Genomic DNA, 14173 nt, shown 5'->3' with positions numbered 1-14173 from the left:
ATAACCGACCACCGACCTTAACCGCACCGATGAAACATCGGGTGATTTAACACCGAACCGAATAAAATCCCAACCATAGTTGGGCCTTCCTTTTGATAAACCGATTACCCAGCCATAATTGGGCCTTTCTTTTAATAAACCGATTACTACGGTGCAGTGGTCGGTAGGACCAAAAACGGATCCGATCCGACCGTTGTGCAGCCTTCCTTAAGACTTCCCACCGATAGGTCTCACACTTCTCAATTTTTTAATTTTTACCACTAAAAATGTGAAGTTGGTTTTGACCATGCTGTCTGATGGGCCCTGCCTGGGGGCATTAACCAACAACAGAAAAATCTCAGATAACCAGACACGTGTTGGATTGCACCTCCAGTAAGCTCTTTGGCCTACCCCACACCCTACCCTACCCTACCGAGGTCGATTAAAATAAATTAAGCAAAATGAGGACGGGGATCAACAGTTATCCTCCTCGTAGCCACTTCTGTATTAAACTATGATTACGTACCAAAACAAGCTACTTTCATTAAATTCTCTCCTATTATAATTTTAAGACATACGCCTCCAATTAGTGCCTTCTGCTTCTTTCTTTTCTGTCTGCAAAAATCAGCAAAAACAGAACTGATCATATATCATCACCACACACACAATTTTCATTTGCTCTCTCTCTCTCTCTCTCTCTCCTTCTGTTACAAAACAGAACCCTAAGAGAAAAAAAAGAAAAGAAAACCCATTTCTCCGAGCTCAAAGAAATTTCTCAAAATTATCTCTACAGGTATTAAATCCAATTTGATTTTCTGTTTTTTTTTTTTTTGTTTTTTTTTTTTTTGTTTTTTTGTTTTTTAGTGTTTGCTTATGTTTATGTAGTTCTTATGAGCTTCTAATCTGAAATATTTGTTTTGATTAAGATGGAAATCATGTTGTTGTTACTAGTTATTAGTGATGAAAATTACATTTTTTTGACTGGTAATTTGTTTATGTACTTGACACAGTGGGGATTTGATTTTCGATATAATAGGTATGTGGAAATTAGGGAGGAGGGGTATCCATAGTTGGCAGAAACTACATGCTGCAAATGTCCCAACAGCTTTGATTGAAAATGGGCAAAATCGTGTTATAGACGCTTCTCTAACTCTCATTCGTGAGAGAGCTAAGCTCAAGGTACGTTTAAGAGCATTTTAAGTGCTCTAAATATTCTACAATGCTTCTGGAATGATGCAATCTAGAGAATTGAGGTTGATATTGGTTTTATTCGACAGGGAGAGCTTGTACGGGCTTTAGGAGGTGCCGTGGCATCAGCATCGCTTCTTGGAGTTCCTCTAGGGCACAACTCGTCTTTCCTTCAAGGACCTGCTTTCGCACCTCCTCGTATAAGGGAAGCGATTTGGTGTGGAAGCACAAATGCCACCACTGAAGGAGGTACTGATGTTCCCAAAATTGGGATCTTACTATAATGTTTGTTTTCCTTATCTGGCAATGGTGAATTACGCACTTTATTAATTGCTATTATGAGGTTTTGGACTCTATGCCACGTCCCCACATATCCACAAAGCAAAAGATTAGAGAACTAAATGGATACACTTACGAGTTATGCTATCTGTTAGCACAGATGCAGTGAGTGTGGCTCTTTCCTGGATGTGTAAGTAACTTTAGGTCGAACGCTGGATTCAATCCAGTGTTACTTGGCAGTAACGTGCGACTTATCATTAATATATTCTAGACATTCAGAATTCTAGTATATTATACTGAATACAATTACAAGAAATGTGGTTCATAGCTTTAGTAGTTCAAGTTAGTGTTCGTATCTTGCTTGTCAGAGCCTTGGCGAACATATAATCTGTGCTTCTCTCCTCTCAGCAGCGTGAGTGTCTTGACTTATGTATCAATAACTGTTTAGCTTGAGGATTAGAAACTGTATCACCCAGTTTCACCCAATTGGTGAAAATGGGAAACAAAAATTAACAAGAACAGAACTATCCATTGAAAAGGCAAAGTTCATTTGCTATTTTACACTCTATAATAAATAGCTTTGATTATGGTTGTAGTCTTGTAGAGATAATAGATCGCGCTCCACTATGAGTTGTTGTGTCGATGCGGAAGTTTATGCTTAATTATACTCACTTATGTAATAACATACTAGGCGGATAATTTGCCTGGAGAAATCACATTTAATCTATGTTTTGCTGATTGGACAGCACTCTGTTAAAATAAGCCTGTAAGCATTCTTTTTGGAAATTTTTCTACAGGTAAAGAATTAAATGATCCAAGGGTGTTAAGTGATGTCGGTGATGTACCTGTTCAAGAGATCCGAGATTGTGGCGTAGGTGATGATAGATTGATGAAAATTATAAGTGATTCTGTCAAACTGGTGATGGAACAGGTAAGCTAACTTGCCATACATTGGTGTTTTTAGAATTTTACTGTATTAGCTTCTCATTTAATGGCCTCCAAATGTGAGTTTGGTGAAGGATTAATCATTTCCAATTATCCTTTAGTTTTCTCCAGATCACTATTTTCAGGGTTTTTTCTAATGATTATTCGTGTATGTGACATTTTTGTAATTGCTTCTCCAGGATCCACTACGCCCATTAGTCTTAGGTGGTGACCACTCGATATCATTTCCAGTTGTAAGAGCTGTATCTGGAAAGCTTGGTGGACCTGTAGACATTCTTCATTTAGATGCTCATCCTGATATTTATCATTGTTTTGAGGGAAACAAGTATTCACATGCTTCTTCCTTTGCTCGAATAATGGAGGGTGGATATGCGCGACGCCTTTTACAGGTAAGGCTTATTTGTCTACGATGTTCTTTCGATTTGTATTACATCCTTCTGTGAATGTAATAAAAAATAAACAACAACTTGTTCAATCTGCAACCATCTTATTGTCTGGAACCTTCCTTAGTAATCTATTGTTCTTTATTTTACTGTGAAGCCAGGAATTCGTTGCAAATCTCATGCTTAAATTTCTTTTTCCTTGTGGGTAGTGACTAATTAGCGAACTTTAGTATTTACGAGCTTTTTTTTTATCTTCAACATCTAGAAAACAGATTGACGCATTTCGCTATTAGTAATTGTTTTGTCTTGCTGGACGTTAGGTTGGAATTAGATCAATTACAAGCGAAGGGCGTGAGCAAGGGAAAAAATATGGAGTAGAGCAATATGAAATGCGAACGTTTTCCCGGGATCGTGACCTTTTGGAGAATTTGGTAAGGTTTTCTTATGCTTCCCAACATTATGGATGATCGTTTGTTTCTTGATAGCTGCTAGGTCCTATTTTCTTTTGTTTTTCTTGGAACTGTCCTGATGGAGTGAAAATACAAGGGGATACTTTCCCATCATTGTATACCCCTCTTCCTTGCTCATTACTACTGTGCTGGCCACATTAGTCTGACCCTCCAGATATTAAAGTCATTGGTAATTTAAGAGCACAGATTATACTGTCGCTGAGAAAATAAAATCAAAGCAACTTACCATGAAGAATTTTGTTGCGATTTTGGACAGAAATTAGGGGAGGGCGTAAAAGGTGTATACATATCAGTAGATGTTGATTGTCTGGACCCTGCATTTGCTCCTGGGGTATCTCACATTGAACCTGGAGGGCTTTCTTTCCGTGATGTCCTTAATATTCTACAGAATCTCCAAGGTGATGTTGTAGGTGCGGATGTTGTCGAATTCAACCCCCAACGTGACACTGTTGATGGCATGACTGCCATGGTTGCTGCCAAGATTGTAAGAGAATTGACAGCAAAGATATCAAAATAAGCAAAATGTTGTTACTGTCCATTTTATTGATAACGCTATTGCCTGCCCATTTTTGTTTGGCAGCACCGCATTTGCAATCTGGACAGTCATTCTCCCATGGGTTTGGATTTGTTTCCACCTAACTCTCTTGCACCAAATAAACAAACAGCTTCTTTAGATATTTTTCCATTTGTTTACTCTTCATTTTGTCTATGAGAACTGTGTACATAAACAACAGTACGGCTGAAAGAATACACCCCAAGTAACCCCTGAATGAGTAAAATCATTTCCAGACTTTCGAAGAAAGGTTCCTCACTGTGAGGCTTCCACTGTAACCGACAGTTCAACAGATTCGAGTTTTATTAAACCTGTACTGAATTCAAAATTACAATGAGAACTGAATAACTCGAGATTTGTGTTTCATTTGTTTTCATTACAATTCGTAGGTACTTTTATCACTGAAAATCATGTCTGTGTGGGAGACTACAAGCTTCCAGCTTAGGTAGGAGACTACGCTAGCCATATAGCGATCTCATTTGCAAGATGCGCCTGGCCTTCAGCAAGTTCATGGAAAGCAAGGCCCAAATCTAACGTCTTTTGCTCTTGAAAACGAACAATCTCTTCACTCATTAGCCGCACTATCGTCTCAAATTTTCTTGTTGCTTCTTCACCCTCTGCCTTCAACTGAAATAGATAATCCACATTAACCACATTGTTAGGATGGAATAGGTATCACTGTGGAAAACACATGATAACATAAAACTCAGTCTAGAAACGTACTTCGTGATATTCAATTTCTGCTTCTCCTACCTTGTCTGATCGAGTTAGCATCAGTTTGTCACTGCAAAGCACAATAGTGAAAATTATCATATAGGAACTCCAAAATTACTTTTAAAGAGTCAAGGTACTATTTGACTTGGGGATTACTAATTCCCTTTGCAAAGATGACATTTCCTTAGAAAAATGTAAAGAAATAAAAGTTGAGGCAGAATTGGTAACCGTACAGGTTTATCTCCTTCAGTTTCATTGTTTCAGCCAGTTCGCATTGGTGCTTGAAAGCATTGGCTCACTCTCCCATGGTGGCCTGTTTAGGAAGCAGCATATGTATTATTAAAAGGAAACCCAAGAAATGAAACAGCTAAAAGATTTCAACATGCTCTGACCAATCAACTGACATACCGATTGTTTAGATGGTCCGGTTTAAAGAAACTGAAAGAACCAATTCACCTTGATAGAATGGACTAGTCGAACATATTCTTTTAAAGGTTCTTCAAAATTCATCAAGAGATTGTATGCCTGCAGCAAAACAAAATCAGAAAACTAAAAACTAGATGCACAAAATTACGGTAAGGACATCATGTTAGTGCCAATTAATGTCTCCCAACGGAACAACTTGTATAGATAATTAGAGATGATTTCCTAAAATGAGGAAGCACCGATTTCAATTGAAGATATTTAAAACACTCAATTTTTTTACATTACAGATTCTTTTCTTCAAAAGTTAGTCCTTCCTTCTCTGACAGTAACTGGAGAGATTGCTTCAAAAAAAAAAGTAGTAACTGGAGAGACACCCTGTTATCTACAAGGGTATTGTAAATACAACATGGAGGTATGGCTGGTAAAAAAAAATGACACCCGCCATTGCATCTTTGTCATCCGATCATCTCCACATCTTTGGCTTCCTCCATTACATCCTCCGAGCAACCCAGGGATGCAACTAGGTCTTCGATTTTTAAGGGAGAATGCCGGGCAGTGTACTGAAACAGGATCTGCAAGTGCATTTCAAGAGAAAAGTACAATCCATATAAGAATTTGAAACTGATTGACAAGATAAATAAATTTGAATTCTGACGTTTGAGCCACCCCCGCAGCACAAGCAAGAACAATAAAGAAAAAGTTTCAGAATAATTTACCCTAAGCTTATATCCTTTACTAGAATGAATATATAATAAACTGAAAGCTCCTACCAACCTTAGAATAACTGTCTGCAGAAGCACGTGCACGGTGAGCTTGGTTGGTGTAGTGTAAATCAGCCCTTTCAAGTTTACCATCAACAAAAGACATGCCTCCATCACCAATTGTAAAACGCAGAAAATTTCCTGGTTTAAGATCAGACTGCACCAAATTAGAGAACCATTAGTTCATAGGCTCAATTTGCAACTAGTGGGATGTAAAAGAAGACTAACTGCAACAATTCGAGCCAGATTTGCTACTTGTTATGTTTAGATAAGAAATCTAACTAAATTGTGTGACCTCCCTATAACGTAACTAATCTTTTAAAGAGCAAACCTTTAGGATAAACTCGTGACTTAAGCACCCAAAGACAATGGGAGGATCATCTGATGTAGTAAGACTTCCATCTTCATTCAAGACCAAAACCACCTGATTATATAAGAAAGAAAGTCAGTACTTTAAACTATAACTATAATAATTCAAGATAGAGTCTGAGAGAAGAAAATAAACAGGAATTCCATCTCATTAATTAGAATTAATAACGGATGACGGCACTAGTCCATATTGACACTCAAACTTCAATTGTGAATTTTCCTGTACAAAGGTGGGTGGAGGGGAAACAGAAATCGGAAAGCGGAGGGAAGTGGTGATACAAGAAGCTATTTCTTAAAAGTTTCTCATGAGGAAGAAAAACCAGAGATATCAAGGAAGCTTCAATACACGATTGTAAGATACGCATACCTGTTGATGAGGAGGAATTTGTCCGTTACTATCTGTGTCAATTACGTATTGGCTACAATTCTCATCTTTCCAGACTAATGCTAGTGGTGTAGTTCCTGTATGATAATGGGCATGCCTAAGAGAGAAAACAAACCATCAATAACTAATATGAATGACAAAAGCACTGTCAAAATGAAATGTCAGTTTCAATGACAGGAATCTTACTTGTTGTAAAACGACAGTCCATCTTTGACATATGGTACAGTACCCAGATATGCTGTCTGCAAACCCATCTGCTCACAGTTATAGATGGGAACAACACTGAATTTATATTTATGATACATTGACGGTGTATTACAAGCCCCAGTCTCCACAAGCTTGGAGTTCAACCAAAAATATCTGAACTCAGCAGTGCAGTCGTATAACGAATAACCTTTCCAACAAATCATATCAATCACGTAGTAAGTTTGATCATGCTGCAAAGAAAAGCCAGCTATAAACATCAATCGGGTAAATTTAGACTTAAAAAAGTATATTGATTAAGAAAATTTGAACTACTTCAGTCGCACCTCATGAAATATGCAGTCCAGGAGACAATAAGACTGCGCAGAACCAGAATTATCCCTTGTCCTGGCTCCATTTGGCAAGGCAGATGGGAAATGATGTAAGATCGAACCATTGCGAAGCCTACTAACTGTTGTTCCATCAGAAGAAACCACAAAGCATCGTTTACCAGATGGTCTTGCGTAAACATACCTACAAAAAACCCAAATTTTCAACATGAAAAAACATAAGCTTCAGAACCAATCTTTATAATGTCTAAAAACATATCATCAATACCAGAAAATTAATTTCTCAAAGCCAAAGATCTTGTGTTCAAACGGGGTTTATTAGACGAATATGGTGCCAAGTGCCTTTTATCCATTTGAGGTTTGTTATCTACTGTATTTTGCATTTGCATCGAAGTTATGAGAGTTGTCAAAATAAGCAAATAATGACCAACTAGAATATGTAGGAGTAAAAACTAAAAACAAGAAAGGAAAAAAAGAAAAAAAAGGACTTTGACCACAGACAATGTTTAAAAAAGCGAACATGTAAGGTGCTGCTCTCTCCTAGCAATGCATGATGCCGCATCAACGCGTTATAGACGTGCTTCGCCACAAATTATCTAACAATATAAATAGATTAACGATTATCACAATACTAGCACTGCACACACACTAATGGTTCTCCTTTCTTAGTTGGACCTTGAACTTAAGTTCTATGCTTCAAAGTTGTATATGTTTTCATAGACTTTCTGCTTGGCTAGCCTTGTTTGAACAATATAAGTGATTGTCACAGAAAAGAAGCTGGGGCTTGTTTTCTAGGCTTCATCAAAGCCTTTCTTTTTCTAATATAAGACCAATGCTAAGAGCGAGTCGAGCAAAAAAACGAAACAATCGAAAAGATATTAGACCTATCTAACACCCTAGTTCTTTGATCTTAGAGTGTTAATGTCAATTTTAAGTTTGTACGAGACAGGTTCTTCTCCAACAGTTTCTCGTATAACTACTGAGGATCTGGTTTTCACCCAGATCAATAGTCTAAATGATATTTCACATCCAAACAACTGCAGTTACTCTGAAGTAAAACGGAAAATACTGAAAATTCTAGATGTCCACAGCAACATCCACTTTTAATAATCTTGTAATCCACTTTTAATAATCTTGTAAGATGTAAACATAGCATATTACCAGCCTATTCATGCATATTCTTATACAACCTACAAAGTTCAATTTTTTGGCTTTCATAAACCCTAATTTTCTCCAAAGTTCAATTTTTTTTTCTTTTTTCCTAAACCAATTTGGGTAAATCTAATAAAACTTAAATTAAATCAGAAAAGTACATTACCAATCATGATTTAAACGAGGAGGGATATCAATCATCCATTCAGGAAGCATAAGTTGACAAGAAAACCATTTACGCGCTTCAGCTCCTTTAAGTTTAGAAGCTCCAAGTACATCAAAATCCCTAGTTGATGATGACGATTCAGCTTCTGGTTCTTCTAATTCTTCATGAATGGGTTGTTCTTCTTGTTGTTGATTATTATGTTGAGATGGGGTTGGAAGAGAAATAACAGAAGAAGCTAAAGAACGAGCTTGATTTTGAGAATCTCTTCTTTGTTGAGATTGACGAAGTAATGCTACTTCTCTTCTCCTTTGTTGGTCTGATATTGCTAATCTCTTAAACCCTTGTCTTCTCCCTTCTGTGCCCATTCCTAAGCCGCGTTCCTGCTAAACAAACACCACCAACCAAAAAACATCAGGATATGGCAGAGAATCAACATGCCTAATTATGAAAGCTTGAACTGGAAGAGAAGTATCATACTAACATGCAATACAAGCATAAACATTGAATACCTAATCCCTTCTTTTTTAAGTTAAATCTCAATTTCCTTTCAAGCTAGTAGATCAAGAAAAAATGGACACCTATTAGTCCAGAGAATTGTAATAGGATAAAGAAATAAATCCCTACTTTTCAAGCGTATTCCAGTATCACAGAACTTTAAAGAAGAAGAAACATGATGTAGGACTATCCGGTGTCTAGTGTCTACTATCATATGGTATTCCTATTTTTGACCAGGTTTTGTACTTTTTTACACAGACAAATATGAGATAAATCCTATATTACAACGATACGGACACAGTATCTTGTATCCAATACACTGCTTCGATACGACAACTTAAAAAACTAAAACACGTGATACGGCACGCACAATCAGCTTATATAACATAGATATATAAGTAGTGAATTTGCAAGATGTATGCACATAATATGTTTGATTAACCTCACTGAGAGAAAAGTCTAGATAATAAGGAATAAAGTCTAGAGTAAGATTAGTGGACACATTTGGAACTAATATTGTGTCACTCTAATGAAAACTTCTCAAAGAATCTAGTAAAATATCTAAATTTTCTAGTTGATATCTAATATTTAGTCAAAGTTTTCTAACTGAGTTGTATCTTGAAGTATTGGAGTATTAGTACGCGTATCCGTGTAAATACGCATCGATACGACTGATTTTTTTAGGCGTATCGTTGTAACACAGGATAAGTCTCAATCATACACAGTCAAATCAAAGACCAAATAATGAATCTTGAATAACTTTGAAGCTGCAAAATGGAAAGTGATTGTAAAGACCAACCTATGTATGCACATACCAATTCAGCTTTGCGTTGAGGGTAGCTTTTCCTTCCGATTATGGATCTTCTGTATAAAACAACAAAGCTGCCTCTATAAGCTCAATGACCACTCGACAAAATACCAATTGTGTTAAGCATTAGTCTCATATATTCTATAAACAAGCTAATGCAACAAATAGAAAAGGAAAAGAACCATTAAGAGAAACCTCTTATGACTCTTTCTTATACTTCTAACTTAAACATCAAAACAATTACAGATCCAGTATTCACTAATACATACAATAAGTTAACGGCATTCATTGTGTTCGTTTGGATATCTAAATGCACCAATCAACATTAACTACAACAAATTCTGGTTTCCTAAATTCTTTTCATTGTTGATTAAGTACTGGTTAGGCCTGATCAACTTTTCTCGTTCATCTTTCAACTTTTGGGAAGTACAGTAAGTGTAAATTTATATTGTTCGTTTTTATAAGAAGCCTTAGTTGTAGTTTTGTAATACATTAAATTGACTTCGAGTAATTCCACATATATGATCAAGACTTATTGCTTTATATTTGAATTGTGTTTTTCTATACTACAAACCACAACCTTTTGACCATACTATTCAATCTCTTGCTCTAACAGGAGATACTTGAACAACCTCATATTCATACACAAAATAGAAAATGAACTTGAAGGAGCTAGGGGATCAGAGATAGACACAAATCAGGGAGAATACGCATAATTCGACTATCTGCAATTCATATATTCTACTGAGAGAAATGAGTATAGTGTCCACCAAGTAATTGTTCACTAAAGAAAACTAATACTCATAATTATTTGCAAGGAATCAACAAAACAATAGATTATCAAGCAGCTACCTGCTCGACGGAAACGCCAAAACTCTAATTTCGTAACAAGATTAACAATGTTATTAAGCTAAAAATGAATCATCCACAGATAAAACTAAAACACCAATTACCTTGACTACAACCACTAACATTAGCGGTATAAGATGTTGCGAAAATCAAACCAGAAGTACCATAAACTGAGAGAAAAAGATCCGAGTTTGTTTGCCAGGGGTTTCGAGAGAGAAAATTCTAGGGCTTTGAGAACGACGAATTTTTTCAAGAAGATTAGGAGTTCGTTTTCGAGGGTTTCGATAAAGATGAAGTTGCAGGCTTCGATCGATGTAGAAAAAAATGAATTGGATTACACAAAACAGGTTAGATAATTGATTGGTTGCTGGTTACGAACTTATGAAGAAAAAAAACTAAGTCCTAGTTCACGTTGAGGATCTAGAAAAACGAGAGTAGGTAATGGAGGAGGTTTTGGTTGTCCAGAATCAAGGATGTACTTAGACTTAGGTTTTTCCGCTACGAGGCACCTCATCCACGCAAAATAAAATCTGGTCGTTTCTCAAATTTTTGTTGAGCCAGGTGGAAATGGGATTTTGCACTATGGGAAAAAAGTGGGCGGCTTACTGTCAAGCGCGAGAACGAACTGCAAACGCTGGCGTTAGAACAACAAACGCGAGCGCTTTTCGTAAAATCGTTGGCGTTTGTGAGAGAGACGCTGGCGTTTGAATCGAGACTGCCAACAGCTATTTTTAAACGGTCACCGGAACGGCTAGTTTCGACCTCTATAAATACGGCTCGAGTTTGATCTCACAAATTCAGAACGATCTTTCATCCGATCAATATTTTCTTAATTTCAATTGCTTTCAATTTTCAACCATGAATTCTGATTTTGATTCTTCCGGGGAAGATATGGAGATGGATGAAATGTTGTATGAATAAGAGGAAGAAATGTGCATGGAGTTTTTGTGTCAAATGGATGAAGATGCAGATAGAAGAAGGCGAAATTTTATGTTGCAATTACAATCCGGGATTATATATACCAAAGCCTTTAGAGCCATATGAAGTTGCGACTAGAAGATGGACGTGGCGAGATCGGCATTTTTACCACGAAAATATGATGTATGATTATTTTAATCATGATTGTATCTATTCCGATGAGGATTTTCAGTGTCGATTCCGCATGGGCCGCAACTTGACGCAAAGGATTATTGCCGATCTTTGTCTGGTACAACCTTTATTTAATTATCAGTATGATGCACGACATGTACGAGGCTTTAGTCCCGAACAAAAGGTCATTGCGGCCCTCCGTATACTATGTTACGGGGTACCAGCGGATTTCAAGGATGATTACATCCGTATTGGGAAAACAACCGCCTTTAGGTATCTCAAATTGTTTTGCGAAACAATAGTCGATCATTTTGGTCCAACCTTTTTAAGAAAGCATACTCAGGAAGATGTTCAAAGAATAACTGAAGAAAACACTGCTAAGGGTTTTCCAGGAATGCTAGGTAGTCTTGACTGCATGCACTGGACGTGGCATGCATGTCTGGTTGAATGGGAAGGCCAATATAAGGGTCATTATCCAAAACCAACTGTAATTTTGGAAGCTTCGGGGACTTGTTGTTGTTCGGCAGCGACTTGTTGTTGTTTGACCGTGACTTGTTGTTGTTCGGCCACATCCATTTTCTTAGTCCATGCAGCAAGTTGTCATTCATTCATTATTGAAGTGTCAAAGAAGAGTAACTTTCTTAGCTTACAATCCCTGTAGTATTATTCTCGCGAAAGACGACTTTTTCGTTGATTATTTATAGCAATGCCATGGTCCTTGGCTTTATCTGCTTCTATCTGCATCTTGAATTCCTTGTGATCAACATAGTTGAACTCGCTTGAACCTCCTTCTAATGCTCGTTGGGCTGCGTCTCTCGATGTTTTGGCAGCTTTCTGTCCACCTCCTCTTCTTCTCTTGACGTTAGTGTTAACGTCTAGATTAGTGTTGTGTTGTTCCTGACTACTTGGAGTTCCATCATGTGAAGAAGCAGGCCCTCCATTCTGAAAATCCTGCGAGATTGGGCCATGTGGTGATCTTGCAGGCACTTGATTATCTTACAACAAGTATGGATTAAACTTGTGAAACACCCTCAAAATGGTGAAACAAGTTTCATGTTGGAAGATTAATTTGTGAGATCTTTGCCACTCTTCCCGATATCTTCGTTCCACATCCGGTTCGCCTTCACCACTTTTTCTGTTGTGCCACATTTGAGTGATCAAAGCTACATATTCATTAACGGCTGCTGAAATTGCGTGAAAATGATGAGACAACCCATCGGCATCACGTCTATTGGGATTACATGTTTCTTCACAAATTTTTTGTAAAATCTTATCATAAAAAGTTTTTTTTCTTGATAAATACTATTGATTTCATCCAATGTATATAATACATAATTTCTGCAAAGTGACTCGTATTCATCCATCGTATACTTGACATCACGAATTCTTGTGTTTCTTGGTTGTGATTGTGGTGTATTTTGTTGTGTTTCTTGTTGTGATTGTTGTTGTGTTTGTTGTGGTGTTTGTTGATGTGATCGTTGTTGTGAGGATGTCATATTTGTTAGAAATGAAATTTATAGAGATGGGATTTTTTCTAGTGGATTGAGTTGATATGAATAGTTTTGTTTGAAATAAAACAGAAAAATTAGAGATGGTATGAAATTGTGTAATTTTGAGGCAGTGATGAAGAAGGTGTGAGTTTTAAGTCTGGAGATGAACTGAATTTATAGGGAAAAAAAAAGGAGCAACAACCGTTGGATGGAAGGAGCCGTTGGCGCTTTTATGAAAAATGCGGCGCGTTTACGAAAAACGCTGGCGTTTGAACTAACAACGGGCAATGGAAATATAAGCGCCACATTTTTGGAAAAAGCGCCAGCATTGGTATCTAGATCGCCCGGTGTTCCTTCACATGCGCTCTACATGTTCCATTTCACTCAACAAACCAACAAATTTGTTGGTTTGTACATCCATTTTTCATGTTTGTTGAGTCCATAGTGGGAGCAAAATCAACAAACTTCAAGTTTGTTGAGTCCATAGGAACTGCTCTAATTTAGCTACTAAAAATCAAAATAAATAATTAAAAATAATTTAATAAATATCATTAAGACTAGAAGACTTTATAATTGTGTTATTAATTCTTTTTGCCACATGTACGTGGCAAGAACTATACTTATTGCCTGCATCACTAAATTATGTGAGGCAAGAACTGAACTTTTACCTCAATTTTTCATGGATGTGGCAAAAGGCCTTGCTTAATGCCACACCCGTTTTGCAGTGAAGCTAAAAGCCATCTATTGCCGCATCATATATATGGATGAGTGGCAAAGAAGTGCGAAAACGGACTCATTTTCTTGTAGTGCACAAATTATCTAACAATATAAATAGATTAGTGCTTATCACAATACTTTCACTACACGTACGCGAATGGTTCTCCTTTCTTAGTTGAACCTTGAACTTCAGTTTTATGCTTCAAATTTGTATATGTTTTCAGATATTAGAGTTGTCTGACACCTTAGTTCTTTGATATCAGAGTTAAGTTTGTGCAACCCACAAGTTCTTCTCCAACGGTTTCTCATGTAACCGCTGAGGATCTGGTTTTCACCCAGATTAATAGTCTAAATGATATTTCACATCCAAAAAACTGCAGTTATTCTGAAGTAAAACGGAAATCCTGTAAGATGTAAACATA

At 37.0% G+C, this 14173-nt stretch overlaps 2 protein-coding genes across 14 annotated transcripts; one reads left to right on the top strand and one right to left on the bottom strand.

Moving 5' to 3' along the window:
* Positions 1–456: 456 nt before the first annotated feature.
* LOC113275235 (arginase 1, mitochondrial-like) lies at positions 457–4163 on the top strand. 2 transcript variants are annotated; one of them, XM_026524704.1, is made up of 7 exons: positions 457–772; positions 1016–1158; positions 1257–1416; positions 2244–2377; positions 2571–2780; positions 3095–3205; positions 3501–4163. In XM_026524704.1, exons 2-7 carry the CDS (start codon positions 1018–1020, stop codon positions 3759–3761), a joined length of 1017 nt encoding a protein of 338 aa, XP_026380489.1. In that variant the 5' UTR covers positions 457–772; positions 1016–1017; the 3' UTR covers positions 3762–4163. The 2 variants fall into 2 exon arrangements, with proteins under 2 accessions (XP_026380489.1, XP_026380488.1); XM_026524703.1 differs by having other exon boundaries at positions 990–1158.
* LOC113275233 (snurportin-1-like) lies at positions 4015–10956 on the bottom strand. 12 transcript variants are annotated; one of them, XM_026524691.1, is made up of 13 exons: positions 10560–10955; positions 9598–9662; positions 8304–8686; positions 6983–7169; positions 6639–6889; positions 6435–6549; positions 6030–6122; positions 5712–5855; positions 5223–5509; positions 4920–5036; positions 4745–4824; positions 4521–4581; positions 4015–4424 (listed from the first exon to the last, which is right to left on the bottom strand). In XM_026524691.1, exons 3-9 carry the CDS (start codon positions 8666–8668, stop codon positions 5393–5395), a joined length of 1272 nt encoding a protein of 423 aa, XP_026380476.1. In that variant the 5' UTR covers positions 8669–8686; positions 9598–9662; positions 10560–10955; the 3' UTR covers positions 4015–4424; positions 4521–4581; positions 4745–4824; positions 4920–5036; positions 5223–5392. The 12 variants fall into 12 exon arrangements, with proteins under 12 accessions (XP_026380476.1, XP_026380487.1, XP_026380475.1 ...); XM_026524702.1 differs by having other exon boundaries at positions 4920–5509; positions 5712–5839; positions 10560–10956; XM_026524690.1 differs by having other exon boundaries at positions 4920–5509.
* Between the last annotated feature and the right edge of the window lie 3217 nt (positions 10957–14173).

Source organism: Papaver somniferum, chromosome 4 (genome assembly GCF_003573695.1).
Source record: "Papaver somniferum cultivar HN1 chromosome 4, ASM357369v1, whole genome shotgun sequence".
NCBI lineage: Eukaryota > Viridiplantae > Streptophyta > Magnoliopsida > Ranunculales > Papaveraceae > Papaver > Papaver somniferum.
Note: the sequence above shows the minus strand (reverse complement) of the source record. Positions and strands in the feature narration are given on the sequence as shown.